The sequence below is a fragment of the Saccopteryx bilineata genome, chromosome 1 (assembly GCF_036850765.1).
Source record: "Saccopteryx bilineata isolate mSacBil1 chromosome 1, mSacBil1_pri_phased_curated, whole genome shotgun sequence".
NCBI lineage: Eukaryota > Metazoa > Chordata > Mammalia > Chiroptera > Emballonuridae > Saccopteryx > Saccopteryx bilineata.
In genome coordinates, this window is record NC_089490.1 from 271,324,514 (window position 1) to 271,351,406 (window position 26,893).

Below are 26,893 nucleotides of genomic sequence, written 5' to 3' on the forward strand. Positions count from 1 at the left end.
TCTGTCCTTTCCAAAAATGAATAGATAAAAAATTAAATAAAAAAAAAAAGAAAGAAGCATGGGGACTGTCAGACTGCCCAGCTGGATGCCTCCAAGAAGTCTCTAGGCTGCTGTGTAGGGGAGGGGAGCCTGGCACAGCCTGTGTGCCCCCTGGTGCTGGGGACAGAGTCTGGCACAGCCTGTGTGCCCCTGGTGCTGGGGACAGAGCCCGGCACAGCCTGTGTGCCCCCCGGTGCTGGGGACAGAGCCTGGCACAGCCTGTGTGCCCCCCGGTGCTGGGGACAGAGCCCGGCACAGCCTGTGTGCCCCCCGGTGCTGGGGACAGAGCCTGGCACAGCCTGTGTGCCCCCTGGTGCTGGGGACACCAGGGCAGCTAGAGTTTGCAGGGTGAAATGCCCCCGAGTAGAGACCTGCCCAGGGAGCCCTAGGTTCCCTGAGAGAGCACAGGGTCCCCCACTGAGGGTTCAGCTGAGGACTCAGTGCACATGGGGCCAGAGAAAGAGTGACCCAGCAGGATGAGAGGGAACAGCCTCTGAAATGTACCCAGGATTGGAACCGTACCTGCTTCCCCGTCACAACTGGAAAATCCTGGGTTCCTGGGGCACTGGGAACAGTACTCATGAAGGTCTCATTTCAGTAGCGGGAAATAGCTCTACACTCAATGCTGCTCTGGTCCCACCTGACAAATCTTAAAAAGCAAGTTCCCAAAAGATCACACTGTCCCCAAGTAACTTGACAACGTCCCAGGACAGAGCTTGAGAACATTTAAAGGGATGCAACAATACCCAGCACCTAACAAGATAAACCTCACAATAGTTGGAATTGAATTAAAAATCACCAGATATGCAGAGAAACAGCAAAATTCACTCCTAATGAGAAAAGTCAACCAATGGAAACTGATACAAATGTTAAAAAAGCATGATTATACCATAATTGCACTCAAAAAGTTAAGCAGAGACAGGAAAGCTGTGGAAAGATCCAAATTGAACTTCTAGAGAAGAAAAGTACAATATGTGAGATGATAAATTGCTGGATTATCAGCAGATTAGATACAGCAGAGAAAACAAATAGTGAACTAAAATAAAAAGCAAAAGAAAGCATATGAAATAAAAGTCACCAGAAAAAAGAAAATTAAAGTGGCCTAATATATGTATGTAATTGGAGGTCTTGGAAGAGGTAGGGCAGAAAAATGCTGAAGAAATGATAGCCAAAAATTTCCAAATTTGCTGAAAATGATACACACAGAGTTACAAGAGTTTCATTGAATGGTGGGTATAAGAATCAGTAAGAGAGAAAATGTGTGCTGTTACTACACATGGGGAAAAACAAGACTCCAAAGATTAAGTCAGAATAATTCCCTTTCTGTAAAGTCCAAAATAACTGAAGAGATGCCACAAAAAATATATCGTGCAAAGGACATGGGAATGTTCCAAGCAGACTGAGGTTGAGATGGTGCTTACGTTAGGGGCAGATGGGAGGGGGCAGATAGGTGGGTGAATGTGGGTTACTATCAGTGCAGAGTTTTCCCGTGGGAGTTCCTAGAGGCTTATTTTGTTATGCAGATAAATAACTAAAAAGCAGCTGTGTATACTAATGATGAGAGTGCATTGTACAGCTGTGCTCCTGAGACACAAAATTAAGAAAACATCTGAGAGAGTAGGAGACCTGGAGGACCCTGGTGAGTCTCACACACCAGAGCCCCGAAGGAAAACAGAGCAGTTGGCTGTGACATTCTTGGAACTGACAAAGATCACGGACCCACACACCCTGGACACATGAGCCATCCCCAGAGAGATAAATAAATAAAACTATTTATAATATTTTTACAATAATACAAACTTTAAAAAAAAATCTCTGCCCAGGCACACCACAGGGAAATTGCAACACCAAAAGCAAAAGAAACAGAAAAGGGCCCAAGGCACGTGGTGATCACGCCCCACGGGACTGCATGTTCCTCAGTGTGACGATAGAGGCAGCAGTGAGAATTAATGTCTTCAGAATGCTGAAAGACGATGCCTGTCAATCCAGAACTCTGTGCCAATGAAAACTCTCTTTCATGAATGAAGGCAAAAGAAAGGCATTTACAGACTTGCAAAAGTGTGGAAGTTTATCAGGAGATCGTCTTAAAGGAATGTCTGAAGGAAGTGTTTTTGAAAAGCAAGAAAATGATCCTCAAAAGAAAGATGTATTTGCCAAAAAATATGATGAAAAAACAAACATTAGACATGCACATTAATCCAAGGGAACATTTTTGTACAAAATAGCAATAGTAATAACAACAACAATAATCCTGTCTAATTTATGGGTTTAAAAAGACAGAAATGGGCTATGGGGCACTAATAGCATATTAATCAGCAGAAGGAAGACTTAAATTCTTATAATATTTTGAATGGGGGTTGAGACATTGTTTAACTATATACTTGAGCTGAAATATGCATGGTACAATTTCAAGTATTGCTATTAAAGGAATAGAATAAAGTATATTAGTCCTAAAGATTTAGAAAGAAAAAAGTAGAATAATAAGAAAAATTTCTCCTAAACTCAATCCATAGAAAAGTAACAAAGGGGAAAGTAAACATTAAAAATGGAACAAATAGAGAGAAAAAGATAGTAAAATCAATACTTACAACAAATGTAAATGGATTAATCTGCCTGATTGTCAGAGTAAAAAATTCCAAGTGAATGCAAGTTTTGAAAAAAAGAAACAAAATCCCTGAAACTCTAAGATGCAAAGTTGAAAGTTAAAAATGTGCAGAAGATATTTCAGGCAAACTCAGAAGAAAACTAGTGCAGCTGTATTTGGTTCATACAAAAAGAACTTGAAGAGAAAAAGTATCACAAGGGGGATAAGATGGCTCAGACGGACAGGAAAGTGTGATCATCCTAAACATGTAGCTACCCCAGAAAACAGCTCAGACACATATAAAGCAAAAACTAGTACAACTGGACACATACACTATCAAGGTGGGATATTCTGTAAACTTCTCTTTATTACTCATGGTCAAGCAGAGTGAAATTAGTAAAGTGATAGAAGATTTGAACAACAGGATATATAAGCTAATCCTAAGGGCAGAGGAAGAATTATGTATCAACAATTAGAGATACACATTCATTTAAAGTTACATGTAATGTTTATACATTAATTAGGTATTCTGCTGTAAAAAAGGCTCAACATACTTCAAAGAATAGGTACCATAGGTGTCTGAACACAGTTTATAATTAATTTATAAACCAATAACAAAGAGATAAATAAAATATCCTCCCTACATATTTGGGGATATTGATTCAAGCAGACTTGAATAAACACAATAAATATTAAAATGTGCTTAGAACTGAATAATAAGGAAAATACTGTTAAACGTTGTGGAATACAGTCAACAGGGTATTTTGAGAGAAATTCATAGCCTTAAAGCCTTATTTTAGAAAGCTAAAAGGTTGAAAATTAGTGCTCTGAAGTTTAAATTAAGATTTTGACAAAAGTATAACAGTAAATACATAGAAAGAAGAATGAAGAAATAATAAAAAAGGAGCAGAAATCAGTGATCAAAGCAAAGCAAGAATAAGTACCCTGCACCCAGTCATCTGCCTGTCAGATTGTGTCAGAGAAGGCTCTCTGTCCCAGTACACCTCCCTGCCCACCCCTGCCTAAGATCGTGCCCCTTGGGTGGCTTTCGAGTCAGTGCTGCGTTCAAGTCCTCGGAAGACCGGCTGTTCCGCATCAGCAGCTGACGTTAGCACCCTGGCCCAGCCCTCACCTGGTCTGGGGTTGTCTCACAGGTGGTGGGAAAGTGAGTGCCTGCCAGATCACCTTGCACCAATGAGCTGTGTGACTGCAGGGTGTTCCTTAGGCTCTCTCTGCTTCAGGGGCCCTCATGGTAGACAGAGTGATGACTTACCTTGTAGGGTATGGGAGTTAAAATGTGTCACACACACACTCTGGTTCTCAGCAACGTTAGGGCCATTTCTGCAGCTGCTCCACAGCAGGTGGTAAACACATGTGGAAGCTCACACATGCTCAGACGGCTCCCAGTTGTAAGGTGAGGAGGAAGGATAAATGCTGCCACGGGCTTGGCATGATCCCCTACTTTCTGTCACCTGGAGCCTTCCCTTAGCTCCCTGCAGCCCCACCCCGACAGAGCAGCCTTAGTGACCCTGTGAAATGTCAGCAGATCTGGGCTCCATCTGATCCCGGCTCCAGGCCTTCTGGGGCCTTCTCACCTCCTGCTATGACCAGCTAGGTGGCCTGGGCTGCTCTAGGCTTTTCTTCTTCGCTTGTCCTGCAGGGAGGCAGGCAGGTCCTTTGCTGATCCTACTGTTTGCCCTGTCTACCTCTCAGGGCCTTTCCTTGTGATGTGCACCCACCTAGAAAGAAGGCTCCTCCCTTCACACAGATATCTGCTCAGATGCTACCTCCTTGGTGGCTCCCACGTCACGGTCACGCTCTGCCCCCTTTCTGCTTTCTTTCTCCCCATGGCCATCTGCACCTGATACATTTCTTCTGCTGCCTGCCCCTCCTCAGGTTAGGGGTTCTCAGAAGGTGTTGTTAGGGGACGTTTGCTGAATGACTAAATCAGCCTCCCAGCTTTCTGAGGGCTGTGGTTCAAGGTTAAGGCTTGCTCTCCAGATCCTTCGGCATCCGGCCGAAGGGACAGTGGGGAGGGCGGCACGCACTCACCGTGAACTGGCGCACCTCCCCGCTGTCCACCAGCTCTCGCTCCTTCTCAGGGGTGATGGCGTAGGCCACTTTCTAGGAGAGATGGAGAGGCCGTGGGCACCAGCACACACTCAGCCAGGCGACTAGGCTCCCCGGTCAGCACGTGGTCAGCTGTGGGCGCTAACATCGGGTCCCCTTAGGCCCTGGAGCAGAGTCCAGCACAAGCTGGAAAGGTAGGTGCTGGAGAAGTTTAGTCTCTGCCTCAGCACACAGTGGGCTCCGAGTGAAGGTAAACAGCAAGCACCCCCACTGGCCCAAGTCGAGCCCCGGGGCACCTGGAGTTCACATGCCATGCAGGAGGAAAGGCACGTTCAGCTTCGGAAAGCTGGCTTTCCTTCCACGTCCTGCCCCACACGGCCTGTGCCCCAGGGCCTGGACAGAGAGTGGCTATGTTCTTTGCTGGCCCTCCAGGGCCCCTCTCTCAGCAGATGTCATCTTGGACTCTGAGGCCAGGTTTCCTCTCCAGTGTCGTAGCCCTAGGGCACCTTCCCACAGCCTCACCTGTTTTGGGTACTGAGATTTTATGTGGTTTATGTTCAGAGTTTGGCTGGTGAGAGGTGAAAGGCCAGTTGAGGTAGTTGGTGGCCTCACGATCAGTTGACCGGGATAGGTCGGGGATCCTGTCCATATACGCACCTCCCGCAGGGACCCAGGCAAGCTGCAGAACTTGTAGGTCGCATAGATGGGCACCATGGACATGGAGGACGCTGCGATGGCCCACCCCAGGGCATTGGCCCACTCAGGGAAGATGTAGTCTCCATAGTGTGGGGGCCTGAAGGTCACGATGCTGACCACGACCACAAACTGAAACCAAGAGCAGAGGTCAGGTGGCGGCAGTCGGCTGGCAGGTAGGACGTGTAGAGGTGGAGCGGAACCAGTGCCCGGGCTCCGGAGGCCACAGGGCGTGTCCCAGCCAACTCAGCCCTAGGGGCCCAGACCTGCAGACCAGGGACCTGGGCAGTGGGCTTATTCCAGCAGCTGTTTGGTGGCTCCCAGGCTGCTGTCACAGGATGGCGTCCCTGAGGTGCACATCCCCTCAGTTCTCAGTTTGACTGGTGCAGATTCCCTCAGCTGTCCTTTGACAACCTTCTACCTTGCGTATCCACCCCATCTGGGGGGCCCAAGCAGCACGCGGACACCTTGCCTGTCTAGAGTTCACACACCCTCCACCTCTACCCTCTGGAGTGCAGGGGGGTGGACATGCTGCACAGGCCTCAGGCTGCCAGGCAGGGCAGGGGCGAGGCAGACAAGCAGCTCCCACATGTTTGGGCTCAGCTCTGTGAGAAGCTCTGTTTATATCAGGCGCTGCTCTCCTGATCCCTCCAGTTCCTTCTGTCTCACTAGCCTTCGGGCTGCCCCTGACGGGCCTGTCCACCCCAGGCCTGCCCAGAAGACCGGTGGGCTCACTGGGCTGAGAAGAGCCAGGGGTGAGGGGGTGCTCATCTCTGTGCACAGCTCCCAGACTCCCCACTCAGACCTGGACTTGGCCTCGAATGGCCACCTGGAGTCACCTGTCCAGACCTCTGGGACAGTTTAGGCGTCGAGAGCCATCGGAATCAGTCACAACTGCTGCAGTGTGGAAGGAGCCATGCAGCCCATAAACGCTGGGTGGCTGTGTTCTAACAGAACTGGCACATGCGGAAATGGCCCAGGTGGTAAAAGCCAGGCAGAGACCGGATGTGAGAGTGGTGCCTGTGTCTGGGTTCCCGAGGACAGAGCACTGTGCCCTCCAGCGCTGCTCACCCCAGAAGGTCTACATTCTATCTCAGTCCTCAAGGCAGGAATTCAGTACCTGCACTCATCTTGGGCCTCCCCTCCAATGCAGAGGTGTGGCCGAATGCAGGACACACAGGGTCTTGACGGGGGAGATCACCCTGGATCCCACACGAGGGTTCTCAGTGGGTCTGGGGGTGGTGGGGTGGAGCAGGTCTTTAGGAGACCAGAGGATTTCCGGGGCCAGCCTGCCCTGCCAGCGTCATGCATGACGGCTGCCTCCTCTGCCTCAGAGACCCTGGTCTCCATGGAACCCCCTCCTTCAGCCACAAACACATCCACTTGCTCAAGTGAAAACCCGCCTGCGGCCACCAGGACGGACCCTGGGGTAGGTGTGAGAGCTGAGGCAGAGCAGAGACACGCATGGCCTTTGGCCCCTTACCAGGAGGAAGCAGGGACTGACGAACTTCCAGCACAGCCGCCAGTAGAGGCTGGGCCGCTGCCCGGTCATCTGCTTGATATCATCGCTAAACTGCCGCACGCCTGGGGAACCAAGCAGGGGGGTAAGGACAGCACTTTCCCTGAGGCCCAGGCAAGCGCCTTGGTGCTTGCTGACCCCCAGGCTTACCCCACTGGACCTCAAGCCCAGACTGCCTTCTGTAGGGACCAACCTTACTCCAGACCGCCCACTGGTCTTGCCGACCAGGGGTTCCTCATGCGTGTCCCCCATGGTGACACTGGGTGACATTTGCTCCTCAGATCTGATGATCACTCGGGGAGGGCTGTGGGGTACCAGCCACTGCATCTGCCCACTCTCCACCCTCTCCCTCAGCTCAGAGCTTCCTCCCCGTGTCCCACAGCTGTCCCTGCCTCCCCCCTGCAAGCATTATTTGTTATTTTTCACCTAAAAAATTGGCCAAGTATATATAACATAAAATTTACCATCATTAACCATTGTTCTGTGAACAGTTCTGTGGCATCACGCCCATTCACATTGTGTAGCCATCACCTCCATCGATCGCTAGAATTTTTCCATCTTCCCAAATTAAGACTTGCTCTCATAAAAGAGCAACTCCCCCTCTCACTTCCCCAGGCCTGGGAACCCCCTCCTATTTTCTGTCTCGAGGAATTTGACAACTCTAGGGACCTCTTGCGAGTGATTGCACACAGGATTTTTCCTTTTGAGGCTGGCTTATCTCACTCAGCAAAACGTCCTCATGTTGTAGCATATGTCAGAGTTTCCTTTTTTTAAAGGATGAGTAGTATTTCATTGTAAGTATATAATCATCATCCCTTAAGAAAAGCTATTTCTAGATGACCAGTATTTTCTCAAAGTGATTTCTCCTGCTCAGAATTTGGCCAGGGTTCTGGTTGTAAAACCACGGCTGGTTTGCTGAGCTTGTTGGGATAAATCTTGTAGGTGTCATATGTGGGGACATATCAGAAAGGCCCCTCCATTCAGAATTCCTTCTCACATTCCAACCCCATCAAAACCTTGGACACGAAAATGTCCTGGGGGGTAAAGGGGAATGGACTTGGGCAAACGCAAAGGCCAGAAAGAGGGAGCATCCACCGGGGTCCCCTTGGCCCTCTGGACTTGGTCTCACGAGCAGGTCCAGGGTGGCCCTGCCTGGCACTGGGCCATCTGCTCTAGGACCGACAGGGACTCTCAGTACACTGAAAGGTTGGTGTATTCTGGTACAGTCTTATTGGAAGTGCAAACTTTGTTTCACTTAGATTAGAGGAAAGTGAGTTGCTGTTTGGAGAAATGATACAGACTCTGTCCTCTGAGGCTTTGGGGAGCACACAACCACCGTCCAGCCAGCTTCCCCCCAGCCCCCACCAGCTAAGCTCAGGGCTGTGGGTGCAGGTTGGAAGCTTCTCTCTCTCCATGAGGTATTATTTTGGGGATGGGAAACAGATGACAATGTAAAATGATAGACAAGGTACTGAGTCAAGGTACTGATGAAAGTACAAGTTCAATGTTTCCCTTTTCTGTAGAAAAAAACAAAATTGAAAAACAAAACATCTCGAAATGCAAACTATCAGTGAAGCCTCTCAAAGCCAGGACATGTTAACAGGTTGCAGTGTTGATGGCTCTGAGGCAAAGATTATGACCCCTTCTCTGACACGAGGGGTCATGTGAAGTTGGGGCTTGAGCAGCACTGGGCCGTTAGCTTCAGCACATACATGTATGGAGCTATGGGTCTGTTTCCAGAGCTCTCACTGCCCATTCCCTCAAAGGCACCTGGCCAGGTGAGCTGAGTTGGCACCATGACCCGTTTTATGGAAGAGAAAACTGAGAGAGGAAAGGTGGGTGGCTTGCCCAGGCCAGTGCTCAGGGACGGGACAAAGCCTCCTCCAGGTTTTTCTGATGCTGTTAAATGACACTCGGTCACCACCCCAGGAGGGGTGAAAGGCCAAGGCTGCAGGCAGGAGCCAAGCCTCATCTGGGGGCCACCTGCTGACCAGCAGGCCCCAGCCTTGTGGGGCTCATAGTTCTTACTCATGAAGGAGTGTCTGGGTGTGAACACTGAAGTCAGGTCAGCAGTGATGTCCCTGAGGTGAGGAATTCTGCACCTGTAGGCGCCCGATGACAGGGTCACTTTGACACATGATAAGTGATGAAGAGCATTTGTTAGTCACATTCCCCGGTGAGGAACAGGCTCGGCTTGTTTCTCTGGTGTCTTGAAGGCTAGTCACCTCCTGGTTAGCTGGACATGAACTTCACCTCCACCAGCGTTAAGTGTCCCAACATCCCGGGAAACTGTTCCTTCTTAAGAACCAATCAGAATGTCTTCACAGCATAATTAAGTGGCCACACTGAACCCTTCTGATCACAGTGAGGATTCTGGGATACCATCTGGGCAGTCATTGATTCAATGGAATGACAGTTGCCAACCATCTCATCTCTGTGATGCTGTGATCACCATAAGTTAAGCTTCCCAGAATTAATACGCATCTCTTTTCAAGCCAGATTTACCGGAAAGGAAGCAACACCACAAAGCAAGAGGCACCAGCCCTGCCAGTCACAGGCATGGCCGAGTGGCTAGGTCCTCCACCCGCTAACGCTTACCAGCCTCCAGGGAAAGTTTTGTCCTTACCATAGAACCAGGACACCCCGATGGCCTCAATGAGCACCCCGAAGAGAATGGAGGTGCCGGCTGCGAAGTGGTCCAGCAGTGTGAAGACGTAGATGCCACCCTGGAAGAGAAGGGAGCGCCTGCTGAAGCCCAGCTGCCCGGGCGTGGCGTGCCTGGCCCCGGAAAGCCTTGCCCACACAAGTGCTTTTCCCCAAAATAGACCTGGCCTGTGGGTTCCGTTTACAGACAGATTCTGTTTTATTCCCTATAAAGTTCGATTTGAGTCACTAAAATTCAATCCATATGCAACTTCTTATGGACGCGTCTATTACAAAATAATAATAATAATAATAACAATAATAATAGAGACGACCTCTCTTCTCCTTTCTCAGGGTTTCAAGTGCCATTAGAAATAAAAGCAACCAGCCGGACCAGGTGGTGGCGCAGTGAATAGAGCGTCGGACTGGGATGCGGAAGGACCCAGGTTCGAGACCCCGAGGTCGCCAGCTTGAGCGCCGACTCATCTGGCTTGAGCAAAGAGCTCACCAGCTTGGACCCAAGGTCGCTGGCTCCAGCAGGGGGTTACTCGGTCTGCTGAAGGCCCACGGTCAAGGCACATATGAGAAAGCAATCAATGAACAACTAAGAAGTCGCAACGCGCAACGAGAAACTGATGATTGATGCTTCTCATCTCTCTCCATTCCTGTCTGTCTGTCCCTGTCTATCTCTGCCTCTGTAAAAAAAAAAAAAAAAAAAGAAATAAAAGCAACCAAATGCCAAGCTTGGCAGAGCCTCTATGGGGAGAGGGGGTGGCCTAGGCACCCTGCACCCCAGAAATCGAACAGGTAGATGGCTTAGCCAAAGGCTCCTCCCAGGGAGCTGTCCAGGTACTGAAGTAACTCTAAGCCAAGTTCTACTTGTGCCATGGCTATTCCTTGTGACCATGGCTGCTACATGTTACCACTGCTACCCTGAGTGTGCTCGTGACTACCTGAATATGACCACAGCTACCAGAGAGAGACCATGGCTGCACCATGAATGACCTCATATTCTTCATGTGTGACCATGGATACTCAAGTATACAAGTTGAGTGTTGCTTTTTGGGAGGATGCAGAACTTAGAAAAGTTGTGGCTCTGTCTGGCCTGACAGCACCAGCTATGCCACCCAGTGCTGAGTGCTAATGAGACACTTTCAGGTGAAGCTGAGCCTGTACGTACATTGGTGACACAGAAGAGAGAAAGGAGGAAGGTAGCCAGGACGATGAAGAGGGTGAAGAGCTCCCGGTGCCTGTGCAACAGCTGGAACTCATCGATGAGCCCGGTAATCACCGACTCCATCCCGCCCATCTGCAGACAACACAGAGCAAGGGATGTGCTGGGGGCACCTGACACCACAACCTGGTGTGACTTACATGTAATTCAGTGTATGTTCAACCAGGAAATGAACACTGAGTGGGAACTGCACAGTGTCCAGGGTTCAGAATGCCCTAAGACAAGATAACTCTCACAAGGGCTTCTCTCGTGACATGGCCACTGAAGAGAGAAGACTGCAGGTGGACACTCCATCCACAGGTGGTCACTTTCTCAGCCACTATGAAGTCTTGGGGTTGGGTGGGGAGAAGTGTCATGTGACTAACATACAAAGCCTTCCTGACTCTGAGTGTCATGATTCAGGGTTGCCCACATGGCCCTGGCTGCTTGGGGACCCTCTGCCCCCCTCTGTCCATATCACCTCCCCCAGGAAGTGCCGCCATGGCTGTAAACCCACCAGACATGCTCTCTAAGGGTGTGGTCCACCCGAGGGCCAGTGACTGGGCTGGTGAGAGAGGAGGTGGAGAGCTATGCAGTGTGATCAGAGCAGTGTGATCAGTGTCCTTATGGGGGGGGTGGACTCTGCACTTTCCAGGAAGCTCAGGTGAACAGGGCCAATCATGAGGACCTTGAGGCAGTAGCTGTTGGTCATGAGCAGGCAGTGGGGAAGGAAGCTAAGGGAATCTAGGGGGCCCAGGGCTGAATGAGGGCCCACAGTCCACCCCCCTAGCATACACTACACACACCCCCACACCCATGCAAAAGACACACACACAAAGGACCACACATAAGATATTATGTGTGGGCCAGGCCTGGACTATGGCTGGAGACTTCTCCCTACATTGCAAATGCAGCCATCTCTCCTGGCAGCGGAGGGGTCAGGGAAAGTGATGAGTCATGAGCCTGCCTTGACTCTGTGTGCTCATGTCACCCTGTTTTCCTGTGCATGCCTCTAGTTTCATGTGTGTTTAAGGTCCATGGTGGCTCAGGCAGAGGGTGCAGCTGGTGTCCCAAAATGAAAGAAGAAGGAGTGAGTTGGTCTGAACACCCCATCCCAGGAAGGGTTTCAAGTAATTGTGGGACCCCTCTCTGCCCCACCTGTGGAGATCTGTGTGATCACAGACACTTTAGGGGACTGCCAGGGAGCGTCTGGGGCTGCAGATGAGCCCGGCTGTCACGGGTGGGGCGTGGGAAGTGCTGGTGTCACTCACAGCGCTGTCGATCCCCAGGGTGAGCAGCATGATGAAGAAGACCACAGCCCAGGCTGAGGACAGCGGGAGCGTGGCGAGCGCCTCTGGATAGATGATGAAAATCAGGCCTGGTCCTGAAAGCAGAACCTGTGGTTGCCACCCAGTGTCACTTCACATTTACACCCTCTCCCCTGCCCTCAATAGGCCAGTTCAGCCTCTTTCCAGCGCAAAATCTTTCCCCTTGTCACCTCTCTTGTCCTCCCTCCTGTGAATTTGGCCCCTGGCCCTGGATTCTAGAGAATGGAAACAGAACCAATGGGAGACAGATTCACCTGCCCCATTCTCAGTGGCCACAGCCATGCCCCAAATCACCCCTATCCCAGCTGTGGAGGATCTGGAGGAGGAGAGGGAAGAGATCTGGGGTCCTGCCTGTGTCCCTGAGCACACAGAGACCCTCTGGGTTTGTTCTTCCTGACCAGGTCACAGACACACAAGCACACATGCTCACACACTTGCATTCACTGTGGGTCATGAGCGATACACTTGTGCACACATGGTTGTACACACTGTGGCTCATGAGCGATGCACTGTAAATATTTCCTGTGCCATAAACTATTCTAAGTGTGAGCTTTAAAAACCAGAGACTGAATGCAGAGACCACACTCAGGAATGCTGTCTGGCACGTCTCTGGGAAGGCATCGCTCCTGTGCGCACACCAGTTCTCCCGGATCTGCCCTTTACATCCTGGGGTTGGTATTGCTGGGTCAGGACAGGTCCTGTGGGCAACCACACCTGCTCCTCATCCCCAGAGGTGGGGGCTGGGTGGAGGTGAATGCTGTGCGCTTGGACAGAGAGGGGGATGGGAACAGCAGGATTCACCTAAGATGAGATGCAGTTTGGCCTTGAATGATCCCAAAGTAAAAAATATACTCACAGGAAACTGGTAACGATTGCTTTCATGGTCAACTTTAGAGTATGCGCACTTAGCTGACTAGCACTGCCTGCCGAGTTTCAGCTGACAGAGGTGGCTTAAAGCTTTTCTGATTTCTCACAGGCCTGTGTTGGCACCAGCCAGGAACGGGGTATTTATGGTCTTTCTAGAGCATGCAACAAAGGCCAGAGACAGGCCAACTTCCCAGAGGCTCAATGGACCCTGAGGTCAAGCTGTGGGCTCCGATGCCTGATGGGCCATGGAAGGGGCACCGTTTCCAATGCAGGGCCTGGGGGTGGCTCTTTGAGATGCTCTAAAGTCTAAATGTCATAAAGCCAGGAGCCCAGAAAGATATGCGTCAGTTCCATTGAACTAATGTCAACACCCTCACCTTTCATTTCTGTACCTGAGTTAACATTTCACCCTGTTTTCTTGAGAATTAGAGCCATAAATGACATTTACTTTGCTTGTCATGTAAATGCATAGAAGACATTCAGCTTTCCTTTCAGGGGTTAATAGAGGTTTTGGCAAGTTATTGCTATTTATCATAATAAAGGGCAAAGAGGACGGTGAAATGCATAAATGCAAGTGAGTAAATTTCACTCTTCTGTACTTATTTGCATTCTGTTCCCATTCTCCCACCTTTATTAAATTTTCTTTTTTTTCCTAGAGGAAAATATATGTGCTTGAAAACATGCAGAGGTTTCATCCCAGCCCTTGCTTTCTCTGAAATTTCAGAGGAGTCCTTTTGGGTCTGGGTCTGGGATTCTCTGTGTTCTACTTTCCAAGTGGAGGTCTTAAAGCTCAACTCTCCAGGAGTCGATGGGATGATGAGGCTGCCCGCTGAGAGCTCAGGGCATGGGTGGAGTGGGTCCCCTGCTCCCCTGCCTGAAATTCACTGACTCAAGAGTAAAAGGACCCAGGAAGGTCCACTAGTGGCACTCACAGGGCTTTCTGAGTCTAAGGAGCGGCTCCAGCAGAAGAGGGGACTTCCCAGCCACCATGAGGCCTCCAAGCTCAAGTTAGGTGTCCCTGAGCCAGGGGTAGTCTCCAAGGGGAGGTCCCTCACTGCCCACCTGCTGAGTAGTCTGGAAGGCAGGGGAAAGGGTGCGGCCATCTCAAAAGGCCTGCAGCCTGCACTGATCCCATTCACGCTGCCTATGCCACGGTTTCCATCACAAACTAGAATCAAGCAGACCCCCAAGTGCCCAGGGGGCTGCAGCAATCAGAGTCCCCCCTCAGCATTGGCATCTGTGCCCAGCCTCCCAGCTTCCCCTGCCTGGCACACTTCCTGCTGGGGCCGAGCCTCCACCTTGCCAACTCCCAGTGCTCAGACACCCTGTGCTGGAGGGTCCAGGGGTTCCTCTGAGTGCTATCCAAATCCCGTCGAAACGTGTCGTGGTTGCTGGGTGCATAGAGGCAAAAGCTTTGAGACAGATTAGCTGCTCATGTCAAAAACGACTCAGCTTCTTTTTGGCTGACACGCGGAAGCCCAGGGCCTTGCTGCTTGGAACAGCTCAGCTCTGCCAGCCCTGCTCGTCCCTCCTCAAGGTGTAAACAAAGACTCAGGGATCCAAAGTAACTAGGGAACCAGACCTTCATTCTGCAGCCCAAGTGGCCTCTGCAAGAAGCATGCGGAGAAGAGACAAAGAGCCACTGGCTGCATTGTCCCACAAAGGGGCGGGAGTGGGAGGAGGCGGTGCTAGAGGTGTCTTGCTTCCAGGTATTTGTCTTGCAGTGAGTCCAGCCCTTGACCAAGGCCTGTGCGTCTCCCTCTCATTTTGCAAAAAAATCACCTTTTGAAAACTACCCTAGAGCAGGCGGAGGTTTAAGGGCCCCAGCCTGCCCTTGGGGACTCACCATCCTTGGCCACGTCCCCAATGGGCACGTTGTGTTTCTGGGCCATGTACCCGAGGAAGGAGAAGACCACAAATCCAGAGGAGAAGCTCGTCAGGGAGTTGACCGAGGTGGTGATGATGGCATCTCTGTGAGAACAAGACACCCCGTCCCAGCGCTCGGAAGCAGCTGCAATTTCCATTGTTCTCAATGTACTGTGTCTGTTTCTCCACAAGCCGCAGAGCCTGTCCTCTGGCCACCCTGCCTGTGGGGGTGAGACTTCCCACCCAGGATCTCTCGCTGTAGGCTCTGGGCTCTGGGCATGTTACTATGGTGACCAACCATTATATTTGCCTATATATTGCACAAGATGCTCTTGGGACAAATGACTTAGTGCTGAAGGCAAGACAGTTCCCACCAGCAACACTGGAGTTCTGGGTGGATAGAATAAATAGCCATGAGGGTCCCCCTCTGTGCTGAGGGGGTTGTCAGGCAGGGGAGACATTGTTCAGATGCAGGATCTAATGGGGTGGGTCTGGTGGGCTCCAGATGACCTGTTTTCCTGCTGCTTTTGGGGGGCTGGTGCTGCTGGTCTGGGGCCTCCACTCTGAGGACCAGGGGAGAGCAGGGGAAGATGGGGGTGGGGTCAGCCTTCCTGGGAGCTACATGGAAGTATATGGCAGAGTGCCCTGCCTGGGGGTGCAGGTGGGTTCGGGCAGAGCTCTCTTTGGAGCAGCCATCCAGAGTTCACCCCCTGTGGGGCCCAGGCAGAAGTCTGTCTGGTCATTTTGCTGTGCACACTGTCTTTGTATTTTTACCCCATTTTATCCTTAAGATATGAAAGATATAAATGTGAGCCTGCAAAGGTCAAAGAAAGCAGATAAATTCTGTTTCCGTTTTTAGAAGGATTTTGGATCCAGCTTGTGGCTGCAGGTAAGGCAGGTCACTCTGGGCCCGACGGCGTAGCTGAGATGCTAACAGGCTGTGGGCACATGATGCCGCCACTTTCCTGACGATGGATCACCTTGGTGCCTCTGCACAGGGTCTGGGACCCACACTGCCAGGTGCAGACCAGAGGACACATGCTGATGCTTTATTGTGGGGAAATCTGGGTGACAAGCCTGAGCCTGGGCTTTGGGAGGAGGAGGGCAGCAGGGGACAAGCAGGGAGGGGGTGGAGGAGGGAAGCAGGTGTGGAGTCTCGGGGGGGGGGGAGTCTGGGGCTCCTGTAATCTAGGAGGTTTCCTTGCAGGGAGGCGCTAAGCATCTCCACGTGTTTCAATATCTTCCTTAAAGCAAGAATCAACATTTTGCCCGTAATTTCCTCATTTTAATTTCCACTTAAAAAGCCCTTTGGCCCAGAGGTTTTGCATGCACAGCTTATTTTCCCCTCCCTTCAGCCAGGGACATATTATGACACCCACCCCCATATCAGTGATGACCCCTTGATTTTGCAGACCCTCTTATGGAAGGGGGCAGGATGGGAGCTCAGGACCTACCTATAGCAGTTATTGGTGAATTTATTATAACTGGAGAAGGCGATTAGCACCCCAAACCCAACACCCAGCGAGAAGCATATCTGGGTGGCAGCGTCAATCCAAACCTGCAGCCAGAAGGGAGACAAGCGGCTGTTAGAGATAATTGCAGGAAGTGAGAGCCAGCTGTCACCGAGGCCTCGCTCCCTGTCCTCCCTGCCGGTATCCCCAGCTGAGATGCCTCCAGCTCCATGGAACAGAGCTGAATTTAAACTCAACATCATTATCAACTCCATGGTCAGAGGCAAATAATGGATCTCAGCGAATAAACCTTCCCATGTCACTGGCCGGAAGGAGTGTGATGAAAAGGGAGCCGCATCTTTGTGCATTCTCTGCGATTTCTCTTGGACTATTGGTACCACTTTCCCACACAGCCAGTTAACTTGTGAATTAACGCTGGCCTCAGGGCTGCTTCCTCTTGCGTGCAGCTCAGCGTTGTGCTCCGGGGCCTCTGCGGCATCTCCTCTCTCTTTAGTCATCCCGCTCCCTTTCTTCACACCCGTGGAACATGTGTCTAGTGTCATGGCCTCACCTCCTGTCTCCATGTGGGCTCCCAAGCGCCACACTGCTGTCACCCACCATTGTCCTCACCTTATAGGTTGGGTGTCCTGTTCGAGGAGACTTCCTCCCATGGCTCCTGCAGCAACTTCCCTCCGGGGGTTTCCTGGGGACCTGGGGCCATTCCTGCTCACCCTGCTGTCCCATTCCTTCCCATTTCTGCTTCAGGGCTGCTCCTTCCTGATGAGCCTTATACCTGCCTCTCATTGCAACCTAGCCGCATGAGGCAGCCATCTTCCAAAGGGCCCCTGCCCCCAGCCTGGACCATCCCCTATGGCCACACACTCCCTCCACAGCTAGTTGAACTCCCCTGGTGGCTGTTGGAGCACCACCATCTGCTCCAATCTAGTCCACCTGCATTTGCAACCATTCCCTTCGAAAGTTACTATTCCTATCACCCCTACACCCACCCGCCAGTGGCCACTGCCGCCTCTGGGCTGTTCCTCTGCAAGGCTGCTCCTTTTCTCTTTCTCAGGAGACCCCACTCCATGGCCCGCCCACACCTTCTCCCTTCAGCAGTCTGTCTCCAAGTATTTCTTCCTTTGCAGCCTGACTCTGGACTTAGTTTTTGATATGATGTGGCTGAGATTGCGCTCCTATGCTGTGGGCACCTGGGGTGTTTCACCGTGGAGCTTTGGCTTCCTGAAGAGGGAGCTCTGCTTCCTGCAATGCTGAGATGTCTCAGCCTTGCTGGGCCGATGAACAGAGAGCTGGAGCCCCGGACTGTAACCCAGGTGAGGGGCAAAGTTGTCTGGCACAGTCTGGGCTATGCCCCGTTGTTGTTTATCCAGGGGACCCAAGAACATGCCTTCAGAATGTGGGACACGCCACGGGGAAGAAGTCAATAGGCAGCATCTTCTGATCTATTCCTGCAGAGACCCAGCAGGTGACCTGCTCCCCTAACTGCCTTCTCTTGGTCCACTCAGTTCCCCACTATCCCCACACATCCCCCTTCTGAACCAGAGGGTGGGGTCAGGTGTGCACATTGTCCTGCAGACCTCACACACAACAAGGCAGCCAGCACTGGCTGGATTTTTAGAGCAAATGAGAAATTCCAACCAAGCTGCTGCCTTTGGGTTTTCCTGCCCCCAAACAAGGGGGGCCCCTTTGGCACCGTGACTGCCAGTCCACATGGACTTCAGGGCCGAGAGTGGTGGGTATACTCACAGACGCCTCACAGAGCCGGTGGAAGTCAACGCTTAGGTATGCTCTGATGCCATCCATGGCTCCGGGAAGGGTGATTCCTCGCAGGAGCAAGGCGAAAAGGACCACGTATGGCATGGTGGCCGTGATCCACACGACCTGGGGAGAGGACAGCATCACCGGGCTACACAGGCCACCTGCTGGCAGGGAGTGGGCACAAGGTCACCCTGATGGTTTGTGCTGAGAAAGAGGTGGCCTCTGATTGGGAAACCCAACATCCCAAACATTCACAGGATGCTGGCTCAGCAAATGCTCCCTGGGGCGAGACTATAAATGACTTCTATCCTGTGCATCTTTCCCAGGGATTAAAGAGGACAAATCATTTGGCAAGGAAGGAACATTCCTGTTCTGTGTTTGGTCTGTCACAGTAGGAGCAGGCGGGAGTGGCTGAATTTCTGATGAGTGAGATGCGAGTGAATTTCACTGATTGTGCAAATGTATACCTGGATTATGTGTAAAGGATGGACTCGGGCTGCGGGGCAGGGGAAGGAAAGGCACCATCACTATCAAAAGGTTCCTACGTGTTGGCACTTTACTACATTATTATCACAAGTGATGAACACATTTTGGTCAAAATTGCTTTGGGTATCCAGATAATAACCAAAATATTTTCATCAGCAAAAACCCATTTATGTTGTGCTTGTTTTAATGCTGAATGCACTCTGCTGTGGATGCTTGCCATGACATCATTCTTTAACCACAGTCATGTGTTGACTCCCCAGAACGACTATGGCCACCTGTCCACTTGCCAACCTAACCTCACCCACCTGTCCACTCCCCAACCTAATTATGGCCACCTGTCCACTTCCCACCCCAACCACAGCCACCACTGTCCACTCCTAAACCCAACCACAGTTCCCCTGTCCACACCCCAACCATGGCCCTGTGTCCACATTGTTGTTTATCCAGGGGACCCAAGAACATGCCTTCAGAATGTGGGACACGCCATGGGGAAGAAGTCAATAGGCAGCATCTTTTGATCTATTCCTGCAGAGACTCAGCTGCAGCCTCACCTTCCCGGAAGTCTTCACTCCCTTCCACAGGCTGAAGTAGAGCAGGACGATGACCAGCACCAGGCAGGATGTGAGCTGCCAACGGGGAGGGCCCAGGTCGTCGATGCCGCGGCTCTCGTGGAGGTGCAGCACACCACGCCTAGAGGGGAACACGAGTGGGGTCCCAGAGAAGCAGTGCCTCCCCACCCAGAACTGCAGCCGGACAGCGGAGCATGCCCAGAGACCCTCCTCCCTGACTTGGCATGGCAGAAAGGACCCGGCCTGGCAGGACCAGAGACCTCGACCCAGAAGGGCCGGCCCACCAGTCCTAGCTGAGTTGCAGGGTCCACCCTTGAGGTGAGAGAAGATGGGCGTGGCATGCTGGAAGGCCACGGAACTCACAGAGGCCCCGCCCTGGCCTCTCAGCACCCTGCATTTGGAGCTGGGAGGAGGGAATGGACATCTTGGGTCTTTGAAAGAAGGTGTTACAGTAACCAGAGTGAAGGTGCCCAGCAATGCAGTGGCCGCTGCTGCCCACAGAAGGTCCCGGGTCCCTTTACGTGGGTGAGGCTGAGTGGACTTGAAGCAGCAGATGTCTGTGCTGTTCTCTAAGGTGACAGTTGATGAGAGCTCTCCAGCTGCTTTGAGGAGAAACCTGCAGGTAACAGACTCAGGTGTCTGCTCTCGCTTTGCTCAAGAACCATCTGGTAGAGGGAGTCCACCATAAGGGCAGAATGTAAGGTCATGTGGAAAGGGACAGAAGTAGTGGCCAGTGGAGACCTCTGTGTGGGCCAGGCAGGGGTCTGGAGCACTTGCCACACAGTATCTCATTAAATTCTCATGATGACCTGAGGGAAAGATGCCATTGTGTCCACTGTGCACCTGCCGCCTCACCTCCCCGGGCGGGACTGCCAGTCAGAGCTGACCCAGACGCTGCGCTGCTGCCCCAGCGGGGGAAGAGCCGTGTTGTGAAAGGGGCTGTCCCTGCCTGGACTTGTTGAAGTCTGAGCAGATCTTCCTGACTCTCGTGGGAGAATGCCACAGACCCCAGCTTTCCAGAGCTTTCCACCAGCTGCAGGCATCACGGGGCTACGTTGGAAAAGTTCCTTTCTTTAGTCTTGGGACAGGAGAGGTTGTGACAGGCACAGAGAGCACAGCGCAGCACTCCTGTTCCGCCCAGGACCCAGCAAGGCCCAGGCTGGCCCGCGGGGCAGACGCACTGTCTGAACTGTCATCATCGTCTTTCCTTTACGGAGCACAGGCCATGTGCTACAGTGGAAGGAGCCCACCCCCCGTGCTGCCCGCTGCAGGCACTGTGTGAGGCCAGGACTCGGAGCTCCTGGGGAAGGTGGGGCGGCTGCCCACTGCATGCACAGTATGAGGTGGGGATGCAGAGCTCTCGGGCAGGCGGGGCGGGCACTGCTGGGACATTGCTCAGCCTGCTGTGCCCGGCCTGCCCTCCTGGGACCTGCCCTCCTGGACCCTGCATCACCTGGGGCAGTGGAATTCCCAGCGTCTTCATCTCCTTTTCCTCACACCTCAGCCTTGGCTCTGTTTCTGCTGCCCATGCTTTCCCCTCCCCACTTTGTCCTGGTGCCACCAGCCAGGCCCTATCACCTGAAACCTCATTTCACCAATGAGAGAGGTCTCCTTGGAACCATATCCCTTGCTCAGACCAACCCCTCCATTCAGTCCAGCCACACCTTGGCATCCTCTCAGCACCATGCACACACAAGCCTGGGTTGTACACCTAGCCTGTTGGCAGATGGCCGCTTATCCATTTGCCTGGGAAAGGACAGCAGTGGCCCGCGGCAGTCTATAGCCTCTGAGGCCTGAGAAGACGTGGCTGGGGAGAGAGCATGCGGCTCCCCTTGGACACTTACTCATGGAGCTGCTTCCAGGGCACTGCACACGCTGGTTTCACCTTAAACATTTCAAGTTGCTTTGAGAATCAACACCTCGTCTACACTGGTCAATTCTCTTATCCAAGACTAAAAAGTCCTCGTTTAAAGTCATATGAAATCCCACAGACACTTCAGAGGATGGGACACTACAGACACTCTCGGGCAGGAAGAGGAACCACACCAGTCCCAACAGGACCCCGCAGGGCACAGGGAAGGGCAGGTGCTTCCCAAGAGCAAGCACATGGGGAGATGACAAAAAGATGTCTGGGTAAGGTGGTTTGGGGCTGAGACGCAGACATTTCTGGATGTAAGTTGCCTGGAGGACCAAACATGATGGCCTGGAATGTCACCAGCTTTGGCAAAGGTATAACACTTCCACTTTCTACTGCATTTCTTCTGCTTCTGTATTTATTGTCATGGTCTTTGGACTTGGATAAAGGAGCATTTGAGGTTTGCCTGGCACTCACTGGGCTTCACTGCACTGTCTCACTGCACCCCCATTGCAACAGTCTTGCCCCATTTACAGACAAGGAACGCAGGGACTGAGAGGGTAAGACCACCATCCAACCAGAGTCAGCCGGCAGCAGAGCCAGGACCTTGACCTGACAGCCTAACTCCAAACCCATGTTCTGCCTGGGGGGAGATGGCTGCCATGAAAAGGAAGAAGACGCAGGTGTAAATCTTCAAGACTTTGGGTTTGGCAGTGTATTTATACACTGGCAATATTAAAAATATTCAATTTATTTAAACAAACAAAAAACAGTTTGCACATTTTTTCTAATCCCCATCCCCTACCTCTGACAGCTGCCAATCAGTTCTCTGTGTCTATGACCTTGGTTTGGTTTTGTTGTTGTTTTTCTTTCTTTTTAGCTATGGATTTTTTGATATGACATTAAAAGCACAAAAAATAAAAGAAAAAAACAGACAACGATACCAATAATTACTGATTGGAAACTGATTAAAAGGCGGAAGTTGTCAGACTGAATAAAGAAGCGAGAACCATCTCTATACTGTCTACAAAAACCCCACTTTAAATCTGACATCTGACACATGTAGATTAAAAATACAAAAGGTGGGAAAGAAAGCTAAGAGAATCCATGGCCTGCAGGTCTGACCTATAACAAACGCTCAGTGAAATTCTTCAGATGAAATGGAAACCTGGCATAGCGCAAGGGTAAGGGAGCACCAGGAATGGTGCACGCATAGACCAATAGAAAACACCACTCACGGTCAAGTTTGGGTGATCATACACATTAATATCAGACAAAGCCAACTTTGGAATGAGAAATATTACCAGGAGTGACATTTCATAACGAAAAGGGGCCAATTCAAAGAGTTGATGTTCACAAACATATGAGCACTTCTTGACAGAGCGTCAAAATACATGAATGAAGCAAAATCTGATGGAACTGTGAAGAGAAATAAGCATACCTACTTATTATGGTTGAGATTTAGCACCCCTTTCTCAGTAACAATAGAACAAGTAGAAAACCAGTAAGGAGACTTGCACAGCACCCAGGTGCAACATGACCTGGCTGACACACAACTCTGAATGCTACAACAGGAGGGCACACATTCTTTTTAGTTGCTATGGCACGCTCACCAGTACCAACCGTATGCTAAGACATAAAACAAGCCACAGTATATTCTGAAATAATAAAGTTTTTTTAAGTATGTTATCTCACCAAATCAAAATTAAATTAGAAGTCATTACCAAAAACATATTTAGAAAACCTCCAAAGATTTTAAAATGGACAAACCTCCAAATATTTCTCATGAGTCAAAGGAGAAATCACTAGGTATATCAGGGAACACTTTGAACTGAATGAAAATGAAAATACAACATATGGAACTTTGTAAGAGGCAGCTAAAGCAGTCTCTTAGAGGTAAATTTGTAGCTTTAGATTTGTAGCTTTCTAATTTATCCTGGAAAGTAGGTGAAGCTGGTATTGGTGAGTGTTTATGGGACTGAGGGATATCTTAAATCATGGGCCTATTTTGGGGCTTCCAGAACCCAAATACCCTTTCCTGGTTCAGATTTTATATCTGTCACTGTGTTCACTACATTATAATTCTGGAGTCACAGCCATAAACTTCTTGTTTCTGCTCTGAGCCTATCCATTTTCTTATGCACACCCACTAGGGACTGCAGATGGAGGGTCAGCAAGTATAGGGACTAATAAAGAAAGAGGTTGTGGGTGAGAAATGGTGACTCTCTAAAATGGGTAAATTGAGGGTGGACTACTAAAGGGTTTCTATCAGATAAGAAGAATGAAAATAAAGAATACTTCATGGGCTAGAAGTTTCTCACTATCCAGTCTCCAGGCTGAGTTCTCACATTGGTGGAGTCATCCCCACTATGACTGCTTCTTTTCATTTGCCTTAGAGGAAGCTGCTGTAGAAAGGCTGCCGGAACCGCCAGGAGCTGGGGACACAGTCCTGCGGATTCTCATTTGTCTGGGAGAGTTTTGTTTACAGAGTCTGTGGAGTATACATGGAAAAACTGCACTGAGCCTGCACAGCTCGGTCCAGGAAGGTGTGAGTGCTTCCTACTGAACAGGGATTGGTCATTTTGTCAAGACCAACAGTTACTCTCTGAGGACCTGGAATTAAATGCATGGCGAAGCCTTTCAGATCTACCTTGCTAACATTCCAGTTAGCATGGTAGTTTTAACTTGATATATTGCACAGGGACTGGAGTCCCCTGAGGGCTAGTGACAGAGCCACATACACCCCCACTGTAGGACTTAGAGCTTTACTATTTTATGTACAGTTATCTTGCCCTCATGGCCTGTCATGGTGAGCTCCCTAATTATATGTGCTGGCAGGAACATGCAATCCTTTTCACAAGGATCCACCTTATAAAGTTGGTTTAGATTCCAGAGAACACCCCGACCTGTAGGCCTGATGGCCACAGGGACTTGTTCCAGGGAAACCTAGCCACCACTCCTAATAAAACCATCTGCGAAGTGCTTGGGGAGGGACACCAGGGCTCAGGGACATCACTAACCCCTGACTTTGTTGTAAACCTTCTTCAGATGTCCCACCTTTGTCCCATCACCTCCGGCCACCATGCAGCATCTGCTCATGCAAACACGCCCCTTTGTGAAGCGGGGGCCTGAGAACCTCCTGTCTCGACATCTCTCTGCCAGACTGCATGTAGATTTACAAGTAGATTTCACTAGTCCGGTTTTTTAAATGTCGTGAATCACATATATTCTTTCCCTCTAGCGTTCTTAGTCATAAATCACTAGCATAACCATTCCCCCCCCTCTAATTTTCTTATCTGAAAATCATTTAGATAAATGAACTCTTTCCACACTTGCTAAATGAATGATAAGCAGTCCCAAAACAGTGTCACTCGGCACCTTTTGACATCTCTTCAAGCTTTCCAGATGTCTTAAGTGGCACTAAGACCCATCTTGAAATTGTAAAAATCATGCTAGCTTGACCACTGGGCCACCATTTTGTTGGCAAAATGATAAATGAAACCCAGTTCCATCCAGCACCAGCTGTCTCTGAGTGTCCTTTCGTGTGGCAGGGTTTGACTAGGACATTCCCAGCTCTCAGCACAGCCACCTCTGCGGGGCTGCCTTCTGTGCAGGGCTTCCCCACCAAGTCTCTCCAGCACACACCAACCCTGACAGTGGGGCCACGTGGGTGAGGGCACACACCCCTTGGCCTTGGCCTCTTAATGAGACACTGACATTTAGGAAACATAGTAATAAACAGGCCAGTGTCTGTTTGTACGTTTGTTTGTTTGTTTTGCCTCTAAGAACAGCAAAATCACTTTGTTGAATGCTCTGATTTTCTACAGATTTAAACAATCCTATCATTTCTTGGTTGCTTGTCACACTGAGTCCAATGCACATACACAGGCAACTCTGCCTGTGCCTCCATTTCTCTAGGATACACCCACTCCCATGATATAGAAATCGATGGGACAGATCTGTGGTGGACCCTTCTCCCAGTCCCATCCTCTGAAACCAGCTCACCCCTCTTGTGAGCTTCACGAGACGAAAGCCACCAACCCATCTCCCTCCGCCAGCCACATGGATTCTTGGCAGGCCTCTCTCTCTCCTATCATGGGAGCTCCCTCCCTGTTCTCCTCGGACACTTTCACTCTGTTTAATCCCAAATTACCTAAGTGGGTGTCTTCCTAAAAACTAAGCCTGGGCCCTGGCTGGTTGGCTCAGTGATAGAGTGTTGGCCAGGCGTGTCCTGGGTTTAATTCCTGGCCAGGACACACAGGAAAAGTGCCCATCTGCTTCTCCACCCCTCCCCCTCTCCTTCCTCTCTGTCTCTCTCTTCCCCTCCCGCAGCCAAGGCTCCATTGGAGCAAAGTTGGCCCGGGTGCTAAGGATGGCTCCATGGCCTCTGCCTCAGGTACTAGAATGGCTCTGATAGCAATGGACCAGTGTCCCAGATGGGCAGAGCATTGCCCCCTAGAGGGCATGCCGGGTGGATCCTGGTCAGGCACATGCTCTGCCTTCCTGCTTCTCAATTCAGAAAAATACAAAACAAAGAAACATTATAAGCCCATTACACAACCCCCATGCCCAAACCACCATCTTCTTAATGATGCTCTAAGAAAACACCCGATCCTTTTAGCAGTCCCTTAGGGCCCTCCACACCCTGCCTCATGCCTTAAGGAAGGAGGGGAAGCCAAGAGCTGATACTGTGCCAGAAAGCATTCAGAGAATACATTTGAGGAGAGGGACAGGCCTGCTGGTGGTGGGGGCCACCCAGTGTGCAACGCCGAGGGTCAGGCGTGGCGAGGGGAGATGAGAAGTGGGACACCAGGAAGGCTGTTGCACACTGGGACCGAGGAGACACCCATGAAAAAACCATGTTGTGTTTGTAACAAGAAAATAGTGCCTCATGAAAAGCAGACAGTAGGAGCCCCTGCAGACAGGGTCTGTTTAGTGAGGCTGCAGTTGAGCCAGCCCAGGAAGACCTGGGCCTGGCCTGCGTGTGGAGAAAGGGCAGGTGAATGAGAACTCAGAGCCCAGCCCCCTCGGGAGGTGACACTCCAGTTCCCAGGGCCGAGGCTCCAGCAGCCTCCACCCATACAGTGTGTGTGGTACCTCTGGACAGCCTCCTCCCACCCCAAACAGGGAGTAGGACAGAGCAGCCATGGGCCCGCTCAGCCTTCCGTCCCTGCCGAGGACTCACGCTAGCTTTGCTCCACAAGAACCCAACGGAACAGAACACAGGCACAGGACGAGGAAAGGGTCCTCTCATACCCCTTTGGGGCAGCAGCAGTGGTGGCTGGCCCCTGGGCTGCCACAGAGAGCTCGTCTCTGCGTCCTCCCCTTCCTGGGGCAGACACAGCACGTGAAGAATCATCCAGCCCCGAGGAGCAGACTCCCCACTTACTCAAAGTACTCGGCAGCAGGCGTGGTCCTGAAGCTGTCGTTGAGGCCGGAGCCATCACTGGCATTGCCAGAGGGGGCGTCTGTGCAGTTGGGGCTGTTCCAGGTGTTGTTGCAGTGGGTCCAGGGCAGCTCCATGGTGAAGGAGGAGAAGAAGTAATGCAACGCCCAGGCGATGATGACATTGTAGAAGAAGCCAACGTAGAGTGAGATCAGGATGACTGTGAAGCCCACACCTAGGGCAGTGAGAGCATAGAGCCACTGTCAACAGAATGCCCCTTCCCACCTTCCCTTATAGGAGACATTGGGACTCTGCCTAATACCAGGCAACATCATTAAATACACAGGGGAAGAGAAGTGAAAGGGCAGGTGCTAGACTTTATGAGCGATCACTGAGAAGATGTCCCCCTTCCAAAACCATCTATGGCCATCTCTGTTCACTTGGAGATGTTCAGGGTGTCTCTGAGGATCATTCAAGACCTGAAAGGCCATCCAGGATTATTGGAGGGTATCCAGGACCACCATGGTAGGTCCAGGGATATGTAGTGT

At 51.0% G+C, this 26,893-nt stretch overlaps 1 protein-coding gene across 2 annotated transcripts in view; it reads right to left on the reverse strand.

Annotated features, from left to right (window-relative positions):
• SLC6A3 (solute carrier family 6 member 3) overlaps positions 1 to 26,893 on the reverse strand; it is a 37,375-nt gene that overhangs the window by 3,048 nt on the left and 7,434 nt on the right. Inside the window, exons 4-14 of one of the 2 annotated variants that reach the window (XM_066243321.1) lie at positions 26,349 to 26,580; positions 19,087 to 19,225; positions 18,038 to 18,172; positions 16,277 to 16,380; positions 14,803 to 14,927; positions 12,033 to 12,145; positions 10,729 to 10,857; positions 9,532 to 9,631; positions 6,870 to 6,970; positions 5,351 to 5,518; positions 4,676 to 4,747 (exon numbers count right to left, since the gene is read on the reverse strand). In XM_066243321.1, coding sequence (XP_066099418.1) covers positions 4,676 to 4,747; positions 5,351 to 5,518; positions 6,870 to 6,970; positions 9,532 to 9,631; positions 10,729 to 10,857; positions 12,033 to 12,145; positions 14,803 to 14,927; positions 16,277 to 16,380; positions 18,038 to 18,172; positions 19,087 to 19,225; positions 26,349 to 26,580 — 1,418 coding nt within the window. The remainder of the gene's footprint in view (positions 1 to 4,675; positions 4,748 to 5,350; positions 5,519 to 6,869; positions 6,971 to 9,531; positions 9,632 to 10,728; positions 10,858 to 12,032; positions 12,146 to 14,802; positions 14,928 to 16,276; positions 16,381 to 18,037; positions 18,173 to 19,086; positions 19,226 to 26,348; positions 26,581 to 26,893) is intronic. The other variant, XM_066243324.1, reaches the window with a different exon arrangement.